Source organism: Callithrix jacchus, chromosome 7 (genome assembly GCF_049354715.1).
Source record: "Callithrix jacchus isolate 240 chromosome 7, calJac240_pri, whole genome shotgun sequence".
NCBI lineage: Eukaryota > Metazoa > Chordata > Mammalia > Primates > Cebidae > Callithrix > Callithrix jacchus.
In genome coordinates this window covers 99,110,977-99,138,371 of record NC_133508.1, presented here as the reverse complement: position 1 = coordinate 99,138,371, position 27,395 = coordinate 99,110,977, and the positions used below count along the sequence as shown (strand labels likewise).

The 27,395-nt window shown below is 40.3% G+C and overlaps 1 protein-coding gene across 30 annotated transcripts in view; it reads right to left on the bottom strand.

Annotated features, from left to right (window-relative positions):
* PATJ (PATJ crumbs cell polarity complex component) overlaps positions 1-27,395 on the bottom strand; it is a 411,839-nt gene that overhangs the window by 98,572 nt on the left and 285,872 nt on the right. For 22 of the 30 annotated variants that reach the window (XM_078332015.1, XM_078332024.1, XM_078332028.1 and 19 more), the window contains 2 exons: positions 22,727-22,799; positions 9,141-9,233 (listed from right to left, as the gene is read on the bottom strand). In XM_078332015.1, the coding sequence (XP_078188141.1) occupies positions 9,141-9,233; positions 22,727-22,799 (166 nt within the window). The remainder of the gene's footprint in view (positions 1-9,140; positions 9,234-22,726; positions 22,800-27,395) is intronic. The other 8 variants (XM_078332021.1, XM_078332025.1, XM_078332038.1 and 5 more) reach the window with 1 other exon arrangement.

The window sequence follows — 27,395 nt, the reverse complement described above, 5'->3', positions numbered from 1 at the left end:
GTGTGCCACCATGGCTGGCTAATCTTTATATTTTTAGTAGAGACTAGGTTTCACCATGTTGGCCAGAATGGTCACAAACTTATGACCTCAAGTGATCTGCCCACCTCAGCCTCCCAAAGTGCTGGGATTGCAGGTGTCAGCCACTGCGCCCGGCCTAACTGATTTTTCCAAGGGCACCCAGAAAGATCTTTTCAAAAGTTTAATCTCATCTTTATAACCCCCTGTTGAAAACCATTCCAAACACTTCCCTTGGTATAAAGTCCTTTCTCCTGGTCCACGAGGCCCTCTGCCAGCCAGCCCCTGCTGCCTTGGTGACTTGGTGGTTTTTCACTTCCTGCTACTACATGTGCATGCCCATAGTTCTGTCTCTAGGATCAGCCCAGGCAGGCGGACGTAGGGACCTACGGTGCTGTCAGGGAAGCAGGCTGCGTTAGAGAAGGATGAAAAGGCAGAGACTGAGGTAAACTGAGTATGTAATTGAAGGGTGGCTTGGAACGCTGGTCCATTTCCAGTGGAAAATGGAAACCAGGATATTTTTTGAAAATCTCCTGATTCATAAAACTTAGCTCAAACATCTTAAGAATGTTGCGTAGACTAAATGAAACACATTTGTGGGCTGAATCTGACTCCTGACTCACAACCAGCTTGTGACCTTGGCGTTAGACCAAGTGTAGCATGCTCCTGGACATGAAAGAGGTCTTACTTATCATCTTTACATGCCTAGAGCTCGACACACTGCACAGAGTCTAAGAAAATGTGTACTGAATAATGAGAGCTCTGGCACACCTACATTTCATATAGGCAAAATATGGTATTAATGATAGCTACCACTAACTGAGCTTTTACTGCATGCCACGTGCTGTCAGAAATTTCTTTTCTTTTTTTTTTTTTTTTTTTTTGAGATGGAGACTTGCTCTGCCTCCCAGACGGGAGTGCAGTGGCGTGATTGATCTTGGCTCACTGCAACCTCCGCCTCCTGGGTTCAAGTCATTCTCCCGTCTCAGCCTCCAGAGTAGCTAGGATTACAGGGACCTTTGCATTTTTAGTAGAGATGGGGTTTCACCATGTTGGCCAGGCTGGTCTCTAACTCCTGACCTCGTGATCCACCCACCTCAGCCTCCCAAAGTGTTGGGATTACAGGCATGAGCCACCACGCCCAGGCTGCATCAGAAATTCCACAAACAAAATCATACTTGCTCCTTACAAAGAAACAAGCACCATCTTCTCTAATTTTTGGATGAAGAAACACAGCAGACAGGATAAGCAACTTTCCCAGAGGCAGGATTTAATCTGTTCAGACTTCAGAGGCCACGATTTGTATCTGACAGCCTTTTTCATCTGGAAAAGCAAGTGCTCCCAATCCATGTGGCAATACTGGTGTTATTTGTAACATGTGACACTCACTGTTTAATAAGTAAGTATAAATTTTTTATATGGATCGAATGTATCAAGGTGGAGAGTAAAGAATGTTGGTATTCTAGCTGACAAGGGCTCTGAAATGGTAAAATGCACTGTCAGCTGCAGTGTGAATTTCCATGTCACAGCTCATTTAGGTTACTGACAAGTTACCCCGAAAACAATTAATGTTTCCTCAGGCATCTTTCTACCCTGTAAATTCTAAAATCTCCACAAAGAAACTCCAAGAAGAATGCTGCCCTGAGTGGTCTGGAATACTATCATTTTTGTATTCTTGCATTAAGGGTCAGAAATTATATTTCACAATGAAAGACAACAGTAAAGACAAATACCATTGAAAATTTGAGAAATCACAACCTTCTGAAAATTATTGAAAAATCCAAAATGTTCTTGAGGCAGCTGTACACAAACCAGGTCTGTAATGACAAGTGTCACTTGACATATCAAGTGCACTGCTCTCATGCAGTTGTACGAAAAGGGGGAAGTACAGTAAGCACATCTGTTTGGGGCAGTTCCAACACGGTTATCTTGGGCTCCTGGCCAACCTTTGGGATTAGGCTTGTTCTGAAGCCCCGGATACTATGGCAATTGCCATTTAAATAGCTCTAAACCTGCATTCAGAGGAAAGCTTTAAAGACCACCTTCAGACACAAGGTTTACATACTGGGGGCAAGGCATGTCAATTATTTTACTGACAACTCTCTGTGAAATTTACCTAGTAAACCCATACATTGCCTTGCTGAAGAGTCAAGCATGTTTATTTTATATGATTTTTGCAAAAAGACAAAGATATTTTGCAAAGATATATATGAGAATATATATTGTTCCCACCATCTCTTGTGGACTGCCACTGCTTCAATCAACTCTCAATCAGGACATCAGCGCCCATTCTGGCCTGCCTATCTGATCCCACACTGCAGCTACAGTGAACTTGGAGTCACATCCTGCAGACCTCTGCGGCCTCCCACTGGCATCAGCATGGAGGTCACATTGCCTAATGCAGCCTGGCTGCTGCTGACCCCTCCAATTCTGCTTCCATCTCACCCATCTGGCAACCACAGACTTTCAGTTCATCAGACTCTCAGAGGCTCTAAGATTGCCTAAAACCTTCCTTTGTTTTTTCCTTTGTCCCATTCCCAATTATTGTTAGTTTTTCCTTCAAATTTCTCCCCTGGGTGCCCTCCCTCTCAAGGTCAAATCCCCTTTTATACGCTCTCTTAGCACCAAGCACCTCTAATTCTTAGCTTTGATTAGAGTTGAGGTTTCAGGCCAGGAGCAGCAGCTCACGCCTATAATCCCAGCACTGTGGGAGGCTGAGGTGGGCAGATCACCTGAGGTCAGGAGTTCCAGACCAGTCTAGTCAACATAGTGAAACCCTGTCTCCACTAAAAATACAAACATTTGCCAGCATGGTGGCAGACGCCTGTAATCCCAGCTATTTGGGAGCCTGAGGCAGAAGAATCACTTGAACCCGGGAAGTGGAGGTTGAAGTGAGTCAAGATCATGCCATCACACTCCAATCTGGGCAACAAGAGTGAAATTTTGTCTCAAAAAACATAAAGAGTTTAGGTTTCAATCTGCTTGTGACATTATTTCTCCTCGAAGGCTATAAGCAACACAGAGAAAGTAAACTTATATAAACATATGAAAGTAAATTTATGTTTACTTTCAGGAGCATCTTCCAAGGACCTAGCATAAAGTGTAGTGACAAGCAGAATGCAAGAATTTATAAGATAAAGTTAGGTTTTTAATTTGATGGATACAGAAATTAGGCCTTATCTACTAGGGTGCAGATTATTAAACACTTGAAAAATATTCCAAGAGGCGGACAGGATATATGTGAGTTACTTCACCATTTCTGATTTGATTTCCATTTCCCCTTTTTCCTCTTTCTCCTTGTTGTTTTCATTTTCAACATTGAGATACAGCTAACATATGTAACATGCACTCATCTACAGTGCACAAGCCAACCTTCTACTATCTTTCGAGCTGTGAAACATCATGATCTACGTTTACAATATTTTCATAATCCTAGAAGGAAAGCCCATACCCTATTACTCTCTCCACACTCTCAGTCACAGGCAACCACTGATTTACTTTCCGTCTCTGTAGATTTGCCTTATTCTGGATATTTCATATAAATAGAGGCTGGGTGCAGTGGCTCACATCTACAATCTCAGCACTTTGGGAGGCCGAAGTGGACAGATCACTTGAGGCCAGGAGTTCCAGACCAGCCTGGCCAACATGGCAAAACCCTGTCTCTACTAAAAATGCAAAAATTAGCTAGGCCTGGTGGCACACGCCTGTATCCCCAGCTACTCGGGTGGCTGAGGAACGAGAATTGCTTGAACCCCAGAGGTGGAGGTTGCAGAGCAGGGAGCTGAGACAGCGCCACTGCACTCCTGCCTGGGTGACAGAGTGAGACTTAAAAACAAAGTATGGTAACCTCCAATTTGAGCCCTTGCTTCATTGGGTGATTTTAGGCAACTTTTTTTTTTTTTGAGACGGAGTTTCACTCTTTCACCCAGGGTGGAGTAAAGTGGCATGATCTTGGCTCACTCCAACCTCTGCTCCTGGGGTTTAAGTGACTCTCCTGCCTCAGCCTTCCAAGTAGCTGGGATTATAGGCACCTGCCACCATGCCCAGCTAATTTTTGTATTTTTAGTAGAGACAGCATTTCACCATGTATCGGTGAAACTCTACCAGTGGGCCGGACTGGTCTCAAACTCCTGACCTCAGGTGATCCACCCACCTGGGCCACAACTTTTTTTTTGAGATGGGATCTTACTCAGTCACCCAGGCTAGGGTGCAGGGGCATTGTCATAGCTCGCAGCAGCCTCAAACTCCTGGCCTCAAGTAATCCCCCTACTTCAGCCTCCTGAGTAGCTGGGATCACACACTGGAGCCACTGTGACTGGTTCCAAAGCATATTTAACGTTTCAGTGCTTCATCTCTTACATGGAGATGACACTACTATTGTTATGTGAATAAGTTGTTGTTATGACACATACAATTGTTATGTGAATACGTTACCATGTGTTAAAGAGCTTAGAATATATTAACTATGATGGTGAACTTCAGGCATCCATCTGAGTAGATTAAGGGACATCTAGATAGCTGGTAAAAGACTATTTCTAGGTGTATCTGGGAGGGTGTTTCCAGAAATGATGGGCACTTGAAGCAGTGGACCAAGGAAGAAAGATCCACCTCCAACCAGTTTGGGCAGGTACCATCCAATTGGCTGAGAGCCAAGTAGAACAAAAAGGCAGAGGAAAGGTGAAATCACTCTCTTTTCTGAAGCTGGGACACCATTTTCTCCTGCCCCTGGACATCAGAGCTCCATGTTCTCCAGCCTTTGGTCCAGAGAACTTTTACCAGCAGCCCCCTGGTTCTCAGGAACTGAATCATACCACTGGCTTCCCTGGTTCTCCAGTTTGCAGACTGCCTATTGTGGGACCTCTCAGGCTCCATAAACATGTGAGACAATTCCCTTAATAAATCCCTTCTCAGATATCCATATATCCTATTGGTTCTGTCTCTTCGGAGAACCCTAATACATTAGTGATTGTGCTTTTCAGGTTGAAAAATTCACTTCAGTTTTTCAAGTTATACCTTAATGCTTCACTCAGAATAGCTGTTTCTTCTGTGGCTAACCCTTAATGCTTTCATCAGAACGATAGCATCATCCACATTAACAACTCATTCATTCTTCAACAAGGACTACAGTGCACTCCGGCATGGTTCTAAGGAGTACTTTACTGTTATCAACTCCTTTAATTTTTCCTCCCATTTTACAGAGGCATAAACTGAGTCACAGAGAGGTTAAGTCATTTCTGTAAGGTTTAAATTGCTAACAAATAGCAGAAACAGGATTTGAAACCAAGTAGCCTAGCTCTAGTGATTGCACTCTTAATAATTTAATCAGGCTGGGCATGGTGGCTCACACCTGTAATCCTAGCTCTTTGGGAGGCTGAGGCAGGAGAAATCACTTGAATTCAGGAGGTGGAGGCTGCATTGAGCCGAGATCCTGCCACTGCACTCCAGCCTGGGCAACAAGAGTAAAATTTGGTGTCAAAAAAATTAATTATACTGCTTCAAAAGAACATATGAACATAGATATTCTGAACATTATAAACATATAAGTTTATATCCAAAAGATTAAATAATTATTTTAGGGATTCTTGAGCTTCGATGTCAGCAAGCTACCAGGATGTCATGGAGCTTTCAGAATGAGTCCCACTTATCCCAATTTCTAGTTTTTTGATCTTCAACTGAGCAGATAACGTCTCATCTATAAATCTGGGGTAAATAATCCTTGTCCTTCTTTTTACATATGGTTACTTTGGGGATAATATTGAGTAAGATACAAACCAACTAAATATCATTTTAGAAAAAACGTAAATATTAAAAAAATTCAGCCAATGAGATTATAGATGAAACTGTTTTACAAATTGGAAAGCTCTGTGCAAGTAGTCCCATAAAGTTTCATTCAAAAGGCTTATAAAAGGCTCTCACCTAGACTTCTGAAATAGATAGCAGACAACTCCCTGCCTCCAGTCTCTCACAATTGGAATCTGTTTCACAAACCATCAACTGATCTAGAAAAAAGTTATTTCACCCTTTAAAAATATTTTAGAGAAATGGAATACCTTCTGAAATTATTAGAAACTCCTTGGCTATGCATCTGGAGCTACTGAGATATAGACCAAAGCCAACCCCAACAGAATGTACTGAAAATAGCACTGGAGTATGCACAGACCATGGCTTAGCTCTGAAAGTAACTTTTTTTTTCAACACAGGGTTTCACTCTGTTACCCAGGCTGGAGTCCAGTGGTACGATCACAGCTTACTGCCACCTCAACCTCCCAGGCCCAAGTAAGCCTCCCACCTCAGCTTCTTGAGTAGCTGAGATTACAGGTGCTTTGCCACCATAGCCAGCTAATTTCTTCTTCTTCTTTTTTTTTTTTTTAAATAAAAATGGAGTCTCACAATGTTGCCTAGGCTGATCTTGAACTAGGCTTGTCTTTTTTTTTTTTTTTTTGCTGGAGTGCAGTGCTGCAATCTCGGCTCACTGCAATCTTCACCTCCCAGGTTCAAGAGATTCTCCTGCCTCAGCCTCCCCTGAGTAGCTAGGACTGCAGGCACACACCACCACATCCAGCTAATTTTTGTATTTTTAGTAGAGATGAGGTTTCACCATGTTGGCCAGAATGGTCTCCATCTCTCGACCTTGTGATCCACCTGCCTCAGCCTCCTAAAGTGCTGGGATTACAGGCGTGAGCCACTGCGCCCGGCCCACAAGCTTGTCTTGAATTAATACTTCATCACAAGACAACATTTGTGTACATGTTAGGTTGAACCATATGAAATTTTTACCTATAAAAATGGCAATTTCATATCATTCAATCCAACATTTTGCTAATTAATGTGCTGTCCATCTTCCTTCCCCCTCCAGCTGTGGAATGAGTTCAAGAGGGAAGGCATTTTGGTACATTTTGTACATTTCGTTGTATCTTCAGTACCTGGAACATAGTGGTATTCAGCAAATATTTACTGAATGAATGAATGAATGAACGAACTTACTAAGCTCTAAGCATTTGCTTTACACTCTTCTGTGTGATTTATATTTTGTAGCCCCTTTGTTTCCTAAAAGCATCCTAATTACTGTCATTCCTTGGCTGAGGAAACTGAGGCTTGGTGAGGTCAAGTGACTTCTCCAAGACACTCTTAAATAATATTTTATGGTAAGCCATTTATATTTATGTATAAAAGTTGTCCAAATTCAGGTTATCTTTCCTTTCTGAACTTGACCATGCATAGATTCTACTGAAAACAGTGATTAAGAAACTTCAGGACCAAAAGGAGAGAAGGTGGGGAAGGGACGGGACAGAGTGGAAAAAGACAGACACTCGCCAACGGGCTTGGGAAAGCCTGCAATTGTTGGTGAAGTGTGGTATGAAACATTATCTAAAAATGACTCTCAGGCCTCCAGGCCCTCTGCCTCTTCATTGGCTTGACACTTGGAGCCCTGTCACTGGCATTGCTTACTTGGGAACTGGGAGTGGATGATGGATGGCTTCTACCTTCGGTCTGCACATGAGCCTGGCTGGGACTACCAGACTCTTCCAGCAAGCAAGAGAGTATTCTCACTCTTTTTACCATTTCCTCTGTGGATGAAATTGGGGACCCCTACCTACAAAATTCTGTTGCTTTAAAAGACTTTCCCCTAATATGACTGTGGAGATAACAGTGCCAACAAGAACAAGTTAATGTATTTTTAGTAAAGGGGATTTCGGTTTGAAATTGGTTGATGTTCTTCATTTCCGTTTAGGGCAAATATGCACTCTATCTTTTGGAAAGAGAGGTCATAATTTTTTTATTGCTATTCTTCTTCTTTTTTTCTTTTTTGTAAAGTCAATCTCTGGTAAATAAACAGCTACTATTCTTAATGCCAGGGGTCTCAAGTCCCATGTAGGGTTTATCCATGAGTGGCCCATTACAATTTCCACTCTGCTGAAACATCCTTTCCCTTCAGCCAGAATCAGCTCACTTTGTAGCATATGCAATCTGTGGCAGTCATAATATATGTTTTCTCAAACCTGAAAGAGGATAAATGGATGATTTCTCAAATGCCCTGAAGTAAAATGAACAACTCTGGGCTGTCTGGAAATCAGAGTTAGATGACACTCGTAAGTGATTCATTCTTTGAGATTTACAGGACATTTTCAAACACAGAGGGAAAAAAGCCTACATTTCTTCCTAGAATTTGTAGTCTAACCCTGGAAGTGCTAGGCTACAAAACAGAAAAGCAGATGATGAGCCAAGCCATGGGAGTCAGAGGGCTGGGGAGCCATTTCCTGGCCTATCACACACTGGCTGGAAGCCTTTGGCAAGTTAGTAAACTTCTCTAACTCTCAGTTTCCTCATGTATAGGAAAATCCAACAGGAAATGCACGCAGAACATAGCACAGTGTCTCATATACAACAAATGTTCAATAACTATTAAATAACAGAATATCAAACATTAGGGTATATCAGGAGAAAGAGTTCTTTAAAACTGCCTCTCTTCTAATGCCCTAGCCCCTGGATAAGTTGTCTTTTGTTGGAATCAATGGAATAAATTTAATATATTTTCTTGTGCCTGCAGTACTAATTAAGCACAGCTCTGGCCATATAAAAACCAAAGCAGATTTAAAGGAGAGATTGCAGGCTGGGCGTGGTGGCTCACACCTGTAATCCCAGCCTTTGGAAGGCCAAGGTGGGCGGATCATCTGAGGTCAGGAGTTCGAGACCAGCCTGGCCAACATGGCGAAGCCCTGTCTCAACTAAAAATAAAAATATTAGCTGGGCATGGTGGTGTGCACCTGTAATGCCAGCTACTCGGGAGGCTGAGGCAGGAGAATTGCTGGGAGGTGAAGGATGCAGTGAGCCAAGATCATCATGCCACTGCGTTCCAGCCTGGGTGACAGAGTGAGACTTGATCAAAAAAAAAGAAAAGACCGCCTCCTTAATCCCAAACAGCACAATTCAAGTGTTCACAAGGTGAGAGAAGCTTATGTTCTTCAGAGTCAGTGGGTCATTCACTACATGTAACAGCTTCTCGTCTCAGAGACCAAGATTCCCGAGAGAAGCAAACATGATAGGTGGTTCTTTCCAAGGTGGCACAAAATATAAGTGATACATCCTAAAAAGAATACAAGATGAAAAATACTCAAGATTCTCACCAGTTTGAAGCTTTCACTTTCAGGCAATTGTTTAATACCAACTTCGAAGCTGCCATCTTCCTCACTACTAATAGGTTCGGTGCCGCTCTGATCCTAGGGAACATTAAATAGAAAATGGCAAAGATGTCATTCTTCACTCACACTCCCTAGAACTGCATAGATGCTCAACCTCATTTGCCCATTGTAGGGTTGTGGTGGATGTTGTTTCCTCTGAGGAAGCCTTTTCTGTTTTCTTTCTTTCTAGCAGAAGACTGTTTCGTTGTTGTTCTTCCAGGTATCCATCTCTGCTGCTTACAGATAGACCTTAGGGAAAGCTGGTCCCTACTCTCTGTTTCAGGTGTAGGCATGATTGCCTAGGATAGTCTTATTTTTTTCCCAATGATTTTGTCAGGAATGGGCAGATCGGGAATAGATTTTATCAGTTCTGGCCAAAGAAATATAAGGAGAGGTTTGCTGGAGATGTGTGGAAAAGTTCTTCCTTAATAATATGAGAGCCACAAGAAGTCCCCATACTCCCAAATTAACAAGAGAGCATGAGCCCAAGTTTCCATTGACAGCCATCCCGTGACAAGGAGGGAACCAGCCTTAGGACAAGGCTGACCCTGTTGGTGACAAAGCAAAGGAAGAGATAGACAGAACTGGCTCTCTGATGGCAAAACTAGGTCACTGGATTGAGCAAGCACAGCCTTATCCTTAACCACCTTCTGTGAGAGCTTGTACATTTCCTTTTGCTTCAGCCAGTCTGAGTTAGCCATTCTGTTACTCCAGCTCAACTTTCTCACCGAGTCAGCTGACTGTTTTTTGTACAGAACTAAACTGCTTGAGATAAGAGACTGGGTTTGTCTTGTTGATTTCTTTTATTTATTTGTTTAATAAAAAAAACTCTGTCTTTAAAATTTAATAAACAAATCTTTCTTTTTTTTTTTGAGACAGAGTCTCACTCTGCTGCCCAGACTGCAGTGCAGTGGCACAACCTCCGCTCACTGCAACCTCTACTTCCCAGGTTCAAGTGATTCTTGTGCCTCAGACTCTTGAGTAGCTGGGATGGCAGGTGCATGCCACCACACCGGCTAATTTTTGTATTTTTAGTAGATGGGCTTTTGCTATGTTGGCCAGGCTGGTCTTGAACTCCCGACCTCAAGTGATCTGCTTGCCTCAGCCTCCCAAAGTGTGTCTTGTTGATTTCTGAAATCGAGTCCTATCACCATGCCTGGCATGTGGAAACCACCAAACACTGGTGGAATCAATGAATGCACTGAATATTTGTTTTCTTTCGTGACTTTTTCCTGCAGATTCCTGAAAATATGTATTCACATAAATGAGACACCTGGCAATAATACCACTAAAAATCTAAAACACATTAGGCATCTTCTCAACTGAATTGTGATATATTAAATGTTATAGTTAACAAACAAGAAGTTACTTTACTTTCTGAGTGTATATAAGGAAGAATAAAGATGATAAATGGAATATCCATATTTTACTTATCTGAATTTTTAGTTTTAATCACCACCACAACCTGGGATTACTACAAATTTGGTTGAAATAGTTTATAGAGAAAATTGTTTTGATTTTGAGACATTCAATCTCACTCATAATTTGATACAATTAAAGCAAAGAGAGCATTCTTTTTTTTTTTTTTGAGATGGAGTCTTTCTCTACTGCCCAGGATGGAGTGTAGTGGTATAATCTCGGCTCACTGCAACCTCTGCCTCCTGGGTTCAAGTGATTCTCCGGCCTCAGCCTCCCAGGTAGCTGGGATTACAGGCACACACCACCATGACAGGCTATTTTTTCTTTTTTTTTTTTTTTTTTGTATTTTTAGTAGAGATGGGGTTTCACCATATTGGCCAGGCTGGTCTTGAACTCCTGACCTCATGATCTACCCACCTTGGCTTTCCAAAGTACTGGGATTACAGGCATGAGCCACTGTGCCCAGCCAAGAGAACATTCTTTCAACTATCAAATAGACAACAGAATAGGAAAAGAACATTCAATACTGGAAATGGGAATGTCAGGGAAATTACATTGAGAGAATGTAAATTATAATAATCTTTTCAGAAAAAAACATACTCTGTGTGTGTGTGTGTGTGTGTGTGTGTGTGTGTATGTGTGTGTGATTGCTTACTTCTGGGGAGTGAAGCTGGGGAAAGGGTAATTTTTGCATTAATTATTTCTATACTGTTTGATTAGAGGAGAATTATCATATATTATTGCTCGTTTAAACATAAAGTAAAGGAAGACTATGAGAAACACCTAAAAGAAGACAAAAAAAAAATTAAAGAAAGCAGCGTGGACTTTACAGTTGGGCAAATTTGGGTTCAAACCTCAAATCTGCCACTTAGAATTATATGACTTAGGGCAAGTTGCTTTCAAACCTGAGTACCGGTTAAGTGTCCCTTATCTGAAATGCTTGGAAATGTTTTGGACGTCAGATTTCTTCAGATTTTGTTATGTTTGAATTATACTTACCAGCTGAGCATCCCAAAGCTGAAATGAAAATCTGAAATCCAAGTGCTTTCTTTGGAGCATCATGTTGGTGCTCAGAAGTTTCAGATTCTGGAGCATTTCTAACTTCAAATTTGGGATGCTCACTCTGTAACTGTAACTTATTTTTAAAGTGCAGATAAAATACCAGATTAAAAATACTACCCTATCAGGTTGCTTTAAAGATTAATGAGTTAACGTGTAAAATATCTATGTGCATAACACCAGGTACAGTTAACTTTTGTTTCTAGCTTTTACATATTATTTTAAAATATCTTTTCTTTTCTTTCTTTCTCTCTTTCTTTCTTTCTTTCTTTCTTTCTGTCTGTCTCTCTCTCTCTCTCTCTCTCTCTCTCTCTCTCTCTCTCTCTCTCTCTTTCTTTTTCGAGACAGAGTCTCGCTCTGTCGCCAGGCTGGAATACCGTGGCACAATCTTGGCTCACTCCACCTCCCGGCTTCAAGCAATTCTCTTGCCTCAGTCTCCCAAGTAGCTGGGATTACAGGTGTCTGCTGCCACGCTCAGCTAATTTTTGTATTTTTAGTAGAGACAGGGTTTTACCATGCTGGGCCAGGCTGGTCTCTTGAACTCCTGACCTCAAGTGATCCACCTGCCTCTGCTTCCCAAAGTGCTGGGATTACGGGCGTGAGCCACCAAGCTTGGCCTTTTCTTTCTTTCTCTTTCCATGTGAACTTGGCAGAACTGTTTCTAGCTTTCTGTTGAAGCAGATTCCTTATTCTTGCACTATCTCATACAGTCTTCATAATAACCTGCTACAGGAATGTACCACCATGATCCCAATTCATAAATGAGGATAATGATACATTTTAAATAACTTGCTAAACAACTCCAGGTAGTAAGAGGTAGATCCAAGATTCAAAGCTGGGAAAGGGCCATGCTAGGCCCTCAATAAATGACGCTCCCATTTCTCTCTCCTTCTTCCTTTTCAGTATTGAGTGTTGATAGCTAATCTTACAGAAGATAAGACTCACAATCTTTCAAAAAATCACTGTTAATAGACCACGGATTTTTAAAAACATGTCTTAGTATTTTTTTAACCAGAAAATTGTATCAGATAGAACATCCTCTTCTCAGTGAATTTTGGATAATCAAGGAGTTATCATATAAAATAAACATACCCAAGTTAATAAATATTGAAAATGCACATTTTTGACAGTGGTAATGTAAGTTTTAGAAACAGAAATTTTAAACAAATGAATTATCCTTTAAAAATCAGTATTTAAGCAGGGTGCGGTGTCTCATGCCTGTAATCCCAGCACTTTGGGAGGCTGAGGCGGGCAGATCATGATATGAGGAGTTCAGATCAGCCTGACCAACACGGTGAAACCCTGTCTCTACTAAAATTACAAAAAATCAGCCAGCCATGGTGGCATGTGCCTGTAATCCCAGCTACTAGGGAGGCTAAGGCAGGAGAATCGCTTGAACCCAGAAGGCAGAGGTTGCAGTGAGCTGATGAGATCAAGCCACTGCACTCTAGCCTGTGCACCAGTGTAAGACTTTGTCTCAAAAAAAAATCAGTATTTAATCTATGGAAAAGTTGTAATATCCAAATTACTTAGTGTGTCTAGTTCTGCAAGCTGTGGGAGCCCCTGAAGAAGGCCTGGTGAGGTTATGGTGGCCAAGTGGTGGTTTGAAATAGTCAGTGTTTATAATTGCAGCACATTAGACTGTAGAACAAACCCACAGGTTCCTTGAGTAACCCTGCAAATGGCCACCACCTGTGGTCCCGGATGAGCAGAGATTTTTCGCATGAAGATGTGCAGCTGAAACTATTCATCTAATTACACACACATCTCCTTAGGGAAAGGAAAGTGTTCCTTAAATAAAATAGAGGAATCTTTACTTTTACATTTTTCAGCAATATGCATATTGAAGATGAGATATTCTTGGTCTTTACAAAATGAATACTAAAGTAGAGGAGAAAACAGCTGTTTAAGGGATGTGTCAACTTGTAAAATTTAAGAAAACATGGGCAAAGCAGTCTAGGTTCCAAATGGTCTATGCATCCTTTAAGATGTGAACAGAAACAAAAAATACCCCCAGCTATGGTGGCTCATGCCTGTAATCCCAGCTTACTTTGGGAGGCCGAGGCGGGCAGATCATGAGATCAGGAGTTCGAGACCCGCCTGGCCAACAGGGGGAAATCTCATCTCTACTGAAAATACAAAAATTAGCCGGGCGTGGTGATGCATGCTTGCAGTTCCAGCTACTTGGGAGGCTGAGGCAGCAGAATTGCGTGAACATGGGAAGCAGAGGAGATCATGCCATTGCACCCCAGCCTGGGCAACAGGTAAGACTCTGTCTCCGACAAAAAGAAAAAGAAAAACAGAAACAAAAAACAACCCTCTACGCCTACACCACATCCCATACTTAGAAACAGAGGCTCAAATGAAGCAGAATGTATCCTTCAAAGCCAGGTCTCAAATGCCACTTGTTCCATTTACCTTTTCCTTCTCCTTAGCTGGGGGACATTGCTCCTTCCTCTAAATTCTAACATTCTGCCTGAACCTCCTCTGTCACTTTACATCATCACTTTTGTGTCCTAATTATGTATGTACAGAACTGATCTCCTGGTGGGACTGAAAGATCCTTGAATCCAGCATCTAGGCCTCATTCTTTCTCATTGCCTGATTTATTTTGATATTCAACCCAGGTCTGTCTTGCTTCGAATTTCATACTCTTTTTAACTGTACTATGCCTCCTCTCCTTTCTTCTTAGTCTAAGATGACTCCGTAGAGGAGAGTTTTAAGTCCAAATCTAGATGGAGCTGGAAGTCAGGCCAAAAGGAAGTTGGAATTATGGAGGTTGGCAATAAAGCATGTACTTTCTAGGAGAGCTAAAGTTTGTAACAGGGTGTTTATGCTAAAATGAGGTACAGAAAACAATGTGGATTCTTCTCTCTCTTTCTTCCTTTTTCGTTTTTAATCACTGTCACCCAGGCTGGAGTGCAGTGGCATGATCACAGCTAACGGCAGCCTTGACCTCTTGGGCCCCGGTGATTCTCCCACCTCAGCCTCCCAAGTAGCTGGGACTACATGTGTGTACCACCATGCCTGGCTAATTTTTTGTAGAAATGGGGTTTCGCCATGTTACCCTGGCTGGTCTTGAATTCCTGAGCTCAAGCACTCCTCCTGCCCTAGCCTCACAAAGCGGTGGGATTTCAGGCATGAACCCCAGTGCCTGGCCACAACAATGTGGATTCTGCTCTGAGAACAGAATGGCTCATGAGGTAAGGAGTCTTCAAAAAACCCCAACTCACCAGGAGCTTGGAAAATAGCAGAGTCTGAGATGAGAAAGGAAAAACAGGTCAGCAGCATGATTTCTAAGGCACAAGTGCATTAGAGTGGTTGATGGCCATCTGGCTGATGGATGGGGGCCAGTTGACACTCAAGATGACTCAGCTAATCTGGATGGCTGGGTGTTCCTGTCATCTCTTGCTGATCTTCAAACCACCTGTCCAAAGCTGCCTGCTCAGCCAAGCAGCTTAAGAAGAACAACCTCTCCCCATGAGACCACAGTCAGTGGATTCCACAGTTAATTATGTTTTGTTGATGAACAAATAGAAAAGCAGGACTTGTAAGGTTTGTGGATCAACCCCCACTGAGGTTAGTAGTTTTCAGACCTTCAGGAAGTTCCAAATTCCCTCCCCTGGGCTCTCCCAAAATCTTCCACATAAGTGATTGCAGAAGTGATAACGCTTATTATTTTAACTCTTTGTTGTTTTTAAATATCCACCGTTTGTCTACAGTTTTCTTCAAACTGAACAGTGAAATCTTGATAGCAAGAATGGTATTTTATTTGAGAGTAGACTTTCAATAAAAGTTAAATTCGTTAAGGATGTTATTGTGGATTGAAAAAACATTTCTAATCAGATAAATGTTCAACAGTCTTGTTCCCTACCCTGTTTCTTCATGTAACATAATAAGAGTATATTACTATATACCTCTGTTTTCCTTTTCATTGACTTAAAATGATACTAAGTAAAAATTAAAAAACAGCCATCACATCGCCGTAATAGGATTGAAAGTTTTTAAAAAAATAAAACGTATGTTTAGTGCAATTTTGTCATTCCCATATTTTCTTTCTTTCTTTTTTTTTTTGAGATGGAGTCTCACTCTGTGGCTCAGTCTCAACACAATCTTGACTCACTGCAACTTCCGCCTCCTGGGTTCAAGTGATTCTCCAGCCTCAGCCTCCTGAGTAGCTGGAATTACAGGCACATGTGTGCCACCACCCCCAGCTAATTTTTGTATTTTTAGTAGAGACAGGGTTTTTTACCATATTGGTCGGAACGGTCTCAAACTCCTGACCTCAGGTGATCCGCCTGACTCGGCCTCCCAGAGTGCTGGGATTACAGGCAGGAGCCAATGTGCCTGGCCCATTCCCATATTTTCTAAATCCAATGTTCTTTTAGGAAAACACAAAATGATTTTAGTTTCATTGCAACCAAAACTCACAAATATTTCCTCCTGCAAAGCCTTGTTTACCAGGTGTGACAAATTAAATTTCTTTCTTCTAACCCCAAACATGAGCATATTTACTAGGCTACTCAGAATTCCAGAAGGCAGGGCACAATTAAAATAAAATGGAAATGATGCTAATGGAACTCCCTGTGTGACCAACCTCCCTGATCTTTATGAGGCCTGTTCCACCTCAGTTAGTACTCAGAAAAGCACAACTTCTAAGAAAGCAAAAAAAAAAAAAAAAAAAGGAGGTCCTTGTTTGTGTGAAGATATTCTAAAAGATTTAGGCTGTACCGCCAATAAATGGAATAAATATCTCAGAACTCCAGTTACTTGAGCCCTCAGTACCTCTTACTACATGACAGCTATGGCTTCCTAATTGGGTTTCCCTCTTCAAGACGTCTTTAATATTGCTGTTATGCTAAAAAAAAAGAAAGAAAGAAAAAAGAAAGGCTGGGCGTAGTGGCTCATGCCTGTAATCCCAGCACTTTGGGAGGCCGAGGCGAGCGGATTACCTGAGGTCAGAAGTTCGAGACCAGTCTGACCAACATAGTGAAACTCTGTCTCTTAAAAAAAAAATAAATAAAATAAAAGATACTGCTGTTACACTAATCTGCCTGGAGTACAGCCTTGATTGGATTGTTTGATTGTTCAAAATGCCTTCAACAGCTCCAAAACCAAAAAATGAAATTCAGACCCTTTGGGATTTAAATGTGGAGTCTAAAAAGTTAAATTCATAGAAGCAGACAGTAGTGGTGATTACCAGGCTGGTGGATGGGGTGGAGCCTGAAGAGATGTTGGTCAAAGGATGTAAAATTTCAGTTAGAGTAGTAAGTTCTAGAGATCTATTGTTCAACGGGGTGACCATAGCTAATAACAATATATAACAATGTATTATGTTCCTGGAAATCTCTAAGAAAGTAGATTTTAACTGTTCTCACCACAAAAATAAGGATATGAGGAATACATATGTTAATTATCACAATGTAGCCATTCTACAACATACACGTATTTCAAAGCATAATGTTGGCCAGGTACAGTAGCTCACTCCTGTAATTCCAGCACTTTGAGGGGCTGAGGTGGGAGGATCTCTTGAGCCCAGCAGATCGGGCATGGGCAACATAGTGAGATTCTGTCTCTGCAAAAAATTTTAATAATAACCAGGCATGGTGGTGCATGCCTGTAGTCCTAGCTGTTCAGGAGGCTGAGGCTGGAAGACTGGTTGAGGATGCAGTGAGCTGAGATCATGCCACTGCACTCCAGCCTGGCAACAGAGCACAGAACCAAAACCAAACAAAAAGAAGCCATCATGTTGTATGTGATAAATATATACAATTTTTCTTTATTAATTTAGTTAGTTTTTAAATGGAAAAAAATCCTGTTTTGTACATAACTGTTAAAAGTGGAAGATGCTGGAAGCTGGGAGTTCTACTAGAAGGCTGTGATAAGTACAATCACAACAAAAATGAGGTCTTACCATGTGCCGGGAATAGTGCTAAGCCTTTTATAAACATTACTTAATACTTCTAAGAAGTCCATAAACTAATTTTAAATGTGAGGAACTTAAGTTTACATAGCATAACTGGCTCAAGTTCACTCTGCTAGTACATGGTAGAATACAGATAAAGACTTGGCCCTGCCTGGCATCCAAGCTTGTGTTGACATCACTGTGTTGTAGAATCGCACCAATGATATTATAATTACCACAAGCACTGCATCATAATCCCTTATAAATATATATAGCTGTAGGGATAAAATATTTTTACACCTGGCCCTCATAACTACTCTTCGATGTAGGCAGGGGAGGCTATTAACCTGGCTTTACAGAAAAAGACAGATTTTGAGAGGTTAACTGCCTCTACCAAGGTTATACGCCCACAGGTAATTAGTAGAGCCAAAGCTGAAACCCACATCATCAGACTTCTTGTTCAATGTTCTATTAGCACTCTTGCTCACTCTACTAGCACAGAACTGCATGAAACAATTTTGTTCTCTACTATACCCTTTGTGTCTAGAACACTGACACATAGTAAGAGCCCAATAAGTCTAGGCTCAATAGCTCACACCTGTAATCCCAGCACTTTGGGAGGCCAAGGTGGGAAGATTGCTTGAGGTCAGGAGTTCAAGACCAGCCTGCGTAACATGGTGAGAGCCTCTACAAACAATTAAAAAATGTAGTCAAGCATGGTAGTATGTGCCTATAGTCCCAGCTACTTGGGAGGCTGAGTCCCAGCTACTCAAGGAGGATCGCTTGAGCCCAGAAGTTTGAGGCTGCAGTGAGCCATGATAGCACTACAGAACTCTAGCACAGCAGAATAAGATCTTGTCTTAATAAAAAATAGCTCAATAAGCATTTCCTGGATAGAGAAATAAATATGAGATACCATTAGCACATAATAAAAGTGCTACTTAATATTGCTGAATTATTATTATCAGGTCCATCAGTAATGATATGGCTCTATTTCATCTATTTGGTTATGATTTAAATGGGCTGTCTCTTTTAGCCATATGCTGGATATAAGTTATGCTTAAATACTCACTAGAAACATCCAAGGGGGAAAAAGATATACTAAGAGGGTCCAGAGAAGCAAATGAGAAGGGAGGAGAAAGTGGTGAGGAAACCAGAGCCCCTGTGTAGTCTTCACATTCCACCCACAGGAGGGGTGGCATTCACCATTTGGTAGGAGTTACTAGAGCCAACAGTCCAGAGAGGAACTAAAAAGCCCTCTCTAAAATATAATCAAATTGTGATGATTCAATAGAAACATCGCCTGCCCAGCATATGCTTTTAGACAAAGGGATTTACTCTTTATTTATACATTTAAGTGCCTAACGTGATTTTGTTATTTTTGAAAATTAAATACAAATAATGGCACATAAATTCAATTAAGATACTATGATAATGTTCTTGAAACTTAAGACTGGCATTGTTTATACTTTACAATATTTTTTACATACTAGCCTGCTTTATTTTACATACTAGCCGGCTTTATTTAAAAATAAAATCAGTCTTCTAAATTTTCAGAACAGCTATTCTTCGAGAGACCCTAGTAAATAGTACCACCATCCACCCAGTTGCTCAAGCCAAAAATCTAGGTTTATCCATGATTCTCTACCTCCCCTCAGCCCCCGTGTTTAATTAATCAAGTTTGACTCAACCTCCAAAACATCAAGAATCTGCTCACTTTTCTTTGCTTCCAATACCAACACTTCATCCAAGCCACATTAGGGCCTCACTGGGGCTTTTGCCTTTTAGCATATTACTTTTACCTTCCTACCAACCCATTCCCTACCTAGCAGCTGCAGGAGATGAGAATATGCCACTCTAAAAAGGAAGGATCGTTGAGCTGAAGGCAATTAGGAAGAAGCAGATGCAGGAAAACCCTCTGCTCTCCCTCTATTTGTCTAAAAGCAGGACAACATTGACATACATAAAAGATATCTCCCTCCCTGTGCACCAGGGAGAACAAAGGTTAACCCCTGAAGATAACACAGAACCCTTATCCCCTGGAGGTGGTACCAGGAGAATCCACATGAATAAGCTATACCAACTAGCCTTTATCTGCCAGTTGCTTACCGTCCCTCAAATTGCCATCCCTAGAAACAAAGTCTTCTTCCTCTGCCTTGTCACTTCTCTAAACATTTATCATTTTGTTGAAGATGCTATTTAAGCTAGAATTTAAACCCACCTCATTGAGAACTACTCATTCCCTGGGTGTTTGCCATGTATATAGGAAATACATATGTCATTAAACTTCTGTTTTTCTCTTGTTAATCTGTCTTTTGTAACAAGGGTTCATTCCAACTAAGAACCTATGAGGTTTGAAGAAAAAAAGTTATTTTTTTCCCCTTAGATAGCCAGATGGATCCTTCAAAACTACGTATGAGTTCACGTTACTCCCCTGTTTAAATCCTTCCAGTGGCTTCCACTGCATATAGAATAAAACCCAAACTTCTAACTCTGACTTATATAGTCTTTCTCTCCCTCTTGTCTCATACTCCACTGCTCTCCCAGCTCCCAACCTGCTTCCAGCCACATTCCTCAAACACACCCCAGCTTATTCTCACCTGAGAGCTATTTCTATCCGCTGAGCGGGAAAGGCTCCTCCGTCTTATATTTGAATGTCTGGCTTTTTCTTTTAATTTTTATTTTCTTTAAATGTCACCTTGCCCAAGTGTAACGAAGTACTACTATTTTTCTAAGACATAATCATTTTTTTCTCATTCCCCAAGTTCCCCACTTCCTACTTAGTGCTTTAGAAATGCAAATATACGGTCATTCCTGTAATCCCAGTACTTTGGGAAGCCCAGGCGGGCAGATCACCTGAGGTCAGGATTTCACCTGAGGTCAGGATTTTGAGACCAGCCTGGCCAACATGGTGAAACCCCTTCTCTACTAAAAATACAAAAATTAGCTGGGTGTGGTGGTGGGTGCCTGTCATCCCAGCTACTCGGGAGGCTGAGGCAAGAGAATGGCTTGACATCCAGGAGGCAGAGGTTGCAGTGAGCCAAGATCACTGCACTCCAGCCTGGGTGACAGAGTGAGACTCTATTTCAAAAAGAAAAAAAGAAATGCAAATATATAGCCTTTTACCTCCCCTTCACCAGACACTCCCTATAGAGCAAATTCATCTAACTGTGTGCTTGGGAGAGATCCAGAAAGAAACCCTCACCCACCAGAAGATTGCCTGGAGAGATAACAGCTGATTCTATGGGCCCCCATCACTCGACCAGGAGACTGCCTCGAGAGATATGAAACTCTCTTCCACCTGGAGAGAATTTGACCTAGTCCTGCACAAGAAGGCACCAGCAGTTACCAGCTCGACTGCCCGGCAGCTAAGGTGCTGGAGCCAGTTCGTGGACCTCCCCTTGCTAATTACCTCCCCTGCCTTTTAAAAGTGCCAGCTTTCTGCTCCAAAAGTGAAGCAGTTACGCTTAAAACAGGAAGGCTGTATTCCTTCCCCAAAGCTAGCTTTGGAATAAATCACCTTCTTTATACCAGACCCCTTCTTGCTAACTGGACTCTGCAAGCAGCAGGTAACTAATCTGTATTTCGGCTACACAAGTGGCCTTCTCTAAAACTAAGCAAGTAGTCACATTCCCCACTTTAATTCTCTCCAAGCCACTGACCACTATATGAGAATTCTCTTGGTTTATTTACTTCTTAGTTAATTTTCATCTTTCTCTCTTCAACCATGAGAAAGATAACAAATTGGTAGGAAGCCTTATCTGTTTTACTTACACCTAGATCTCTAATGCCCAAAAGAGTGCTTAACAAATAATATGCACCCAATGAATGCTTGCTTCCCCCCCACCCCAAACAGATTTATTGAATACAGCAAAATTCTATATACAAAGTGACCTGGACCTGCTGCTTTAAAACATGATCCTTTCTTACTACTAGCTTGATAGATCAGTCCATAGTGTTAAAAAGCAATTCGCTCTTAAATGAATAGAAAAGTGCCCACTGCACATTCAATGAATGGCCTAACTACTGGAACTTTAGTAGTTCTGTAAGATAATTAACATAGGTGGGATTGAGTTCCAATGACAAGCTGCTGAAGGACAGACAGGAGACATCAAGAGGCCATTTTGTGATGCCATCAGCTTCTGGATCATAACGTTCCCATTAGCTGATTCTGAACACACCACAGCCATGTCAGTGGGATCAGAGGCTGGCTTAGCTGCTTGCTGGGCTAGAACCGATATCACTCCAGCATGCTCATCTGACTGGGTCCCATGGCAACCCAGATTAAATCCTTGTGAATGTCTGCACAGGACTCCAACAATAGAGTGGCTCTTCATTGTGTCTTCCAAGTGCTGCTCCGAGGTCACCTCCATCCCACCAACCATCCACCCCAGCCCAGAACCCTGAAAACTTGTTGAAGGAATAAAAATCATATGTATCGCACAATTAAATTTTTATTAAAACGGACACTATATATAGCTATTTATGTTGACTATAGAAGCAAAGGAAAAAGTATGAAAAGATACTGAATAATGAATATTAACTTTCTCAGGGAGTTAGTGAAAGAAAAATAGAGATTTCTTTGAAAAACCTGCACTATTTAATTAGTAATAATAAGTATATATTTCTTTTTGGAGTTGAAAAGCAATTCAATAAATATAAAATGAAAAGAGAAGGAATATTCTTTTAGCTGGGGAGACAAACTCATGACACAACTCTACATCTACTCCAGAAGCCAACCAATGTTACAGCAATCTTGTTCTGCTAGCACTTTCTCTATTAACAGATGAAAGTAAACAATTTAGAGACATCTGTAATCATATGTATTAAAGTATTTCAAAGCCGTAAAGAAAGGGGTAAATTCAGTCATAAACAAAGAGAATTTTCTTATAAATTCTGAAATGCCCAATTAGAACAAAATTATATATTTAGAGCAGTCCGAAGAAGGTAATATTTATATGGTTAAGTTCTACCATATTTACTAAAAAATTACTTTATAATCAATACTTCAAATACTTTCTATTTTGGTCAGGGAAATTTTCCAAGAGTTTGGAATACCAAATACTGAATAACAAAAATGTCTGCGTTGGGAAAAATGCTCATAACAAATCCAGCTAATTCATTAAGAGCTAATTGGAAACAACCTTACCTCAATAGAAGATGGAGAACCTGATGGCACTGGAAAAGGTGTCACGGCCATTTGATTGACTGCGTCCTCATTTCTGCGAAATGTTAAAATTGGCGGAATCACTATACAGTAAATGCTACATTCCTGGCTCAAATTATAAATACTTCATCAGTTCTCAGTTGAAAATGCACACACAGCATCATAGAATTAAATATATATATATATAACTTCCATATATATAGCTTCCAAGCATGCAAAGTTACTACCCACAAAAAAAGATGTATTACTCAAGGGATACTAAGATGCAATTATTAGTGACAAAGAGTGATGACGCTAGGAGTTACTCAAATCCCACTTAGTGAGTCAGGTGCTGCAGAGGATAAGTTTGGAAAGGCTTTGACTCTTTTAGCTTTGACTCTTTGAGCAAGCACTGTGAAATATAAATTTTCCAAATGGGCATGTGCAACCTTTAGGCCCCATTAATGTCTGGCACGTTTTGTTCTTTGAACTGGAAAGGATCCCAGCCGCCTCACTTAGCTTCTAACTTTGTTTTGCCAAATGAAGGATGATGGGGTGTCTACAATGGGCCTGCAAGGTGGAGTGTGAGGAGGAGTGATCGATGCGGAGGGCAGAGCTCCAGACAGACAATCCTTTGTGGTTAGGTGAATTATCCTCCTCCTTATCCCAACAGAGTAGAGTAGATGATGGCTGAAATCTCATCACCAGGGTGATAGGCATACAACTCCTACAATACTGGTTCTGATTATTTGGACCTATTTCCACCACATTACTAGCAAATGGTTGGCAGTGGTCTGCGGGAGATAATGACTATCCTTTATAGTCATTATACCCATTATGATGCACAACAAACATAATTATCTCAAGATCTATGTCAAGTTTGATTTTATGTTTCACAATATAAACCAAAGAAGCTCATAACAAAATGCTTCCTGCTGATATATAAAGTTCCTAGACTGTTCGCAGATTTCTCTCCATACTATACCCATGGATATAGAAGAGCTACTGGCCGACTTGGGAGGGCATTCAAAATCCAACCCCATTTTGTTTTATTTTCCACCAACTGGATTGCAAGTCCATTCCTTTCTTGGTGATTTAATCACGTCACTGCCTTTTATTTTTCTTTCTTTCTTTTTTTTTATTTGAACAAGTATTTATTTCTTAAAATGCACTTAAAGGATTAGAGCTGATATGTAATAGAATATTTAAGATAACATTTGGAGTTGTGTCAACGTAAAAAGGACAGCTGTGGTTACAATTAGCACATGCAATTTACTGCAAAGGTAAAAATACATTCTATCCTCTAAACAAGCCTTCCAAACGGCAAGTGAACATGAAAGGACTGCACTTAGATGAAAATGGGATGCAGCTAGGATATAAGAGACACACCCAATGCTAATCACTGCACTGTCCTACTAACAATTTGCACATTTAGTTTTAGAGTATATTCAATAAACATACACATTGAGACCAGAGAATTTTCAAATATCTACCTTTTTGTTTCTGACACATCACATTATGGTATTAATGTAACAGCCTTTGAAACCTGGAATTATTATTCAGACAAAGCTTGTGTTCAAGCGATAAAAAAATATCACTATCAGCCATAAATGCATCTCATCACAACCCATCAACTTTAATTAAATGGGTAATGAAGTTAAACTAACCAGTTTGTAGAAACTATCTACTGAGGGAAAAGCCCTTAAAAATTTAGAAACAACTTTGGGAGGCCCAGAAGGGCAGATCACGAGGTCAAGAGATCGAGACCATCCTGGCCAACATGGTGACGTCCCGTCTCTACTAAAAATACAAAAATTAGCTGGGCATGGTGGTGTGCACCTGTAGTCTGAACTAATAGGGAGGCTGAGGCAGGAGAATCATTTGAACCCCGGAGACAGAGGTTGCAATGAGCCAAGATTGTGCCACTGCACTCCAGCCTGGTGACAGAGTGAGACTTCATCTCAAAGAAAGAAAGAAAGAAAGAAAGAAAGAAAACATAGGAACAAATGAATAACCGAAGAGCTCACCCTGAGCTCCCACCTTTTAATTTTTAATGCAATGCATATGAGAATATCATGCTAATGCACATACTAGCAGTGTATACGATAGAAAAAACAGATTAATGCAACGGCTAATACACTAGGCTCTGTAAAGTTTTGTTTCGACTTCATCTGTCTGAATTCTGTTTATGAAGTCTGAAAAGGCACTGCTGCCAAGGACCAGTCCAAGGAAGAATTAGGCATAAGCTTGCTCGTTCATACCTTCTTTGAAATCTGTGACAATGCCCAATTTTAGGCTAACCCTGAAACACTTGCTATTTTATGATTCCATTTCTTTTAATTTACAGAAAAGTCCAAACATTGGTTTAGAAAGTAACCTTATCTGAGCATATAATCAACAATACCTATAACAGAAAGCTAGCCCAGTAAATTTGATATTTTACTCATCTCAACAAAATAAAACTTTATTGAAACAAAAATGTATGATTTAGAAATATGCTCTTAACAACAACTGAGCAAAATTAGAGAGAATGATGTGGACTATAACAGAATGAAGGAAGATCTCTCCTGCTTGATTTACTTGGTCGATAAATGCCAGTAAACAGAAATATTTCAGGGAATTCAATACGATTATTTTACTTCTACATTTACATGGCATGGTTTTACCTAGTTAAGTGGGTAGAAAAAAGACATCTTTAATAATTGTCTGATTTCTGTTTCTCAAACTAGATGCTCTACTTTAAATATGAGCTTTAATAAATGTTTTGTAAGTGTACTTCACTGATCTTTAACTTCACAGTAAGAGGGAAGGTCTTTGGATGACTTCATGTGGTAAAATCCCTTATCAAGGAGTAAGGGTGAAATTAAATGAACAATTAGGTAGATAAGAGATATGAATATAGAACATATGAATGCAATTTGCTTTTTTTCCCTGCTGCTACTCAGATGTTAAATATGTTCCCAAGTGCTGACTGATCCATACTAAAAAAAATAGGATTAAAATTTTAGGATTTAATGGTACAAAGCATAAAGTTTTATAGTTTTCTAATAATTATTCAGTATTATCCCTTTGAGAGATGAGGGTAGGAAACCACAGACATCAGTAACTGACAAGTTATAATATCAACACATGTAACACTTGGATCCTTTTTTTAGCCCTAAAGGAAGCAACCGCAGTTACAGAAGCAGTGGTAACTAGTTTTGTCTACAAAAGGTTTCCTGATGTGTTAGTGTTACTTTAAATAACACTTTTAGACACTAAAGATTTAAAATAATAAAGCTACTAACTTTATTAGACTAGTTTTTACATAAATAAACCAGATTTGTTTCTTTGTTTACCTAAAATACAATTTATATGCATCAAAACATAGATTATTCTAAGACGTGCTCGGGAATGTAATTTTGAATATAAAACAAGTTTTATGATTTCTTTTCTCCTTAGGGCAGAAGATATACATTACATATTCATGCTCTAATATCTATTCATTTCCAGAGTGAATTTTTGCACAGTAATCATATATCTACATAATATGTATAAAGTGCTCTTGGAGATGGGGGTGTTCACTCACAGTATCATGTTTTATACACGCTTCAAGATGCAGATCTGTTTACATCATGGCCTCCAATGATCCTCCATTCTCATTCCCTCAGATCATGATTTCACACTGTATAACTGACCCTGAAATGTACAAACCTCACACTACAATATTCTTCATGACACTATTTGTTGAGAAAAGTTGCAGCTAAACATTACAATCATGTGACTTATTTTGAGAAAATGAAAAACATAATTGGTATAAATTTCCTGACACATATAGCAAGACAAACCCAGCCTTTGATGATCAGTGTAAACGGTGGTGATGCCATTATCTTATTGTGTGAATTTGGGTCTCTCTGTCCCTACCTTGACTTCTCTGTGCCTGATTTTCCTCATCTACTTTGAATTTGTCATTCCATTAACCTACTTTTGCCCTAAAGTGGGAATACTGGATATATCAGAATAAAGCATCTACTTTGTTTCATAAAGGAGATCATATATGTGAAAGAACTCTAAAAGGATCTGGCATTATGTAAATGCAGAATATAAAAGAAACAGGAAGTCTAATGTAAATAGTATTCTGAGAGTAAAATGTATAATTATATTCCAATTGTAAATGTATACCAAGTTTTCTTAGCTTTTCATCCTTCAATAACCTCTAGGAACTATTCTAAGCCTGCCTGGTTTCTATAACTTAAATATGACAGAAAAACCTGTTTGCTCTGAATTCACTTGATAGCAGTAGTCAACAACTAATAACACTTGCTAATTTCCACTTACTTTCTTAGCCCCTATTTTCAACCTCTGCCTCCATGTCACATGTGGTGGTTAGGGAACAGCATACGCACACTAGTGGCTTTAGCACTAAACTTGAGGCCCGGCTCACTTCTCCCCTGAAGAAGAAAGGTTTAAAAAACTTCTAAATCATAATGTGGAACTAAGTTCCACTCTATCTCAGAACTGCAAATATTAAAATATCATCTCTTTATTAAGTATCTCTATAATAAGGACATTTGCTAAGATCAAGATGTACATTTTTGGGGGGTTCTGTTTTGTTTTGGTAAATATTGCCCAAGTCCTCTTAGTTTGCTTCAAACATTTACTAAAAATAAGAAATTTTTCGTCTTTGCCTACT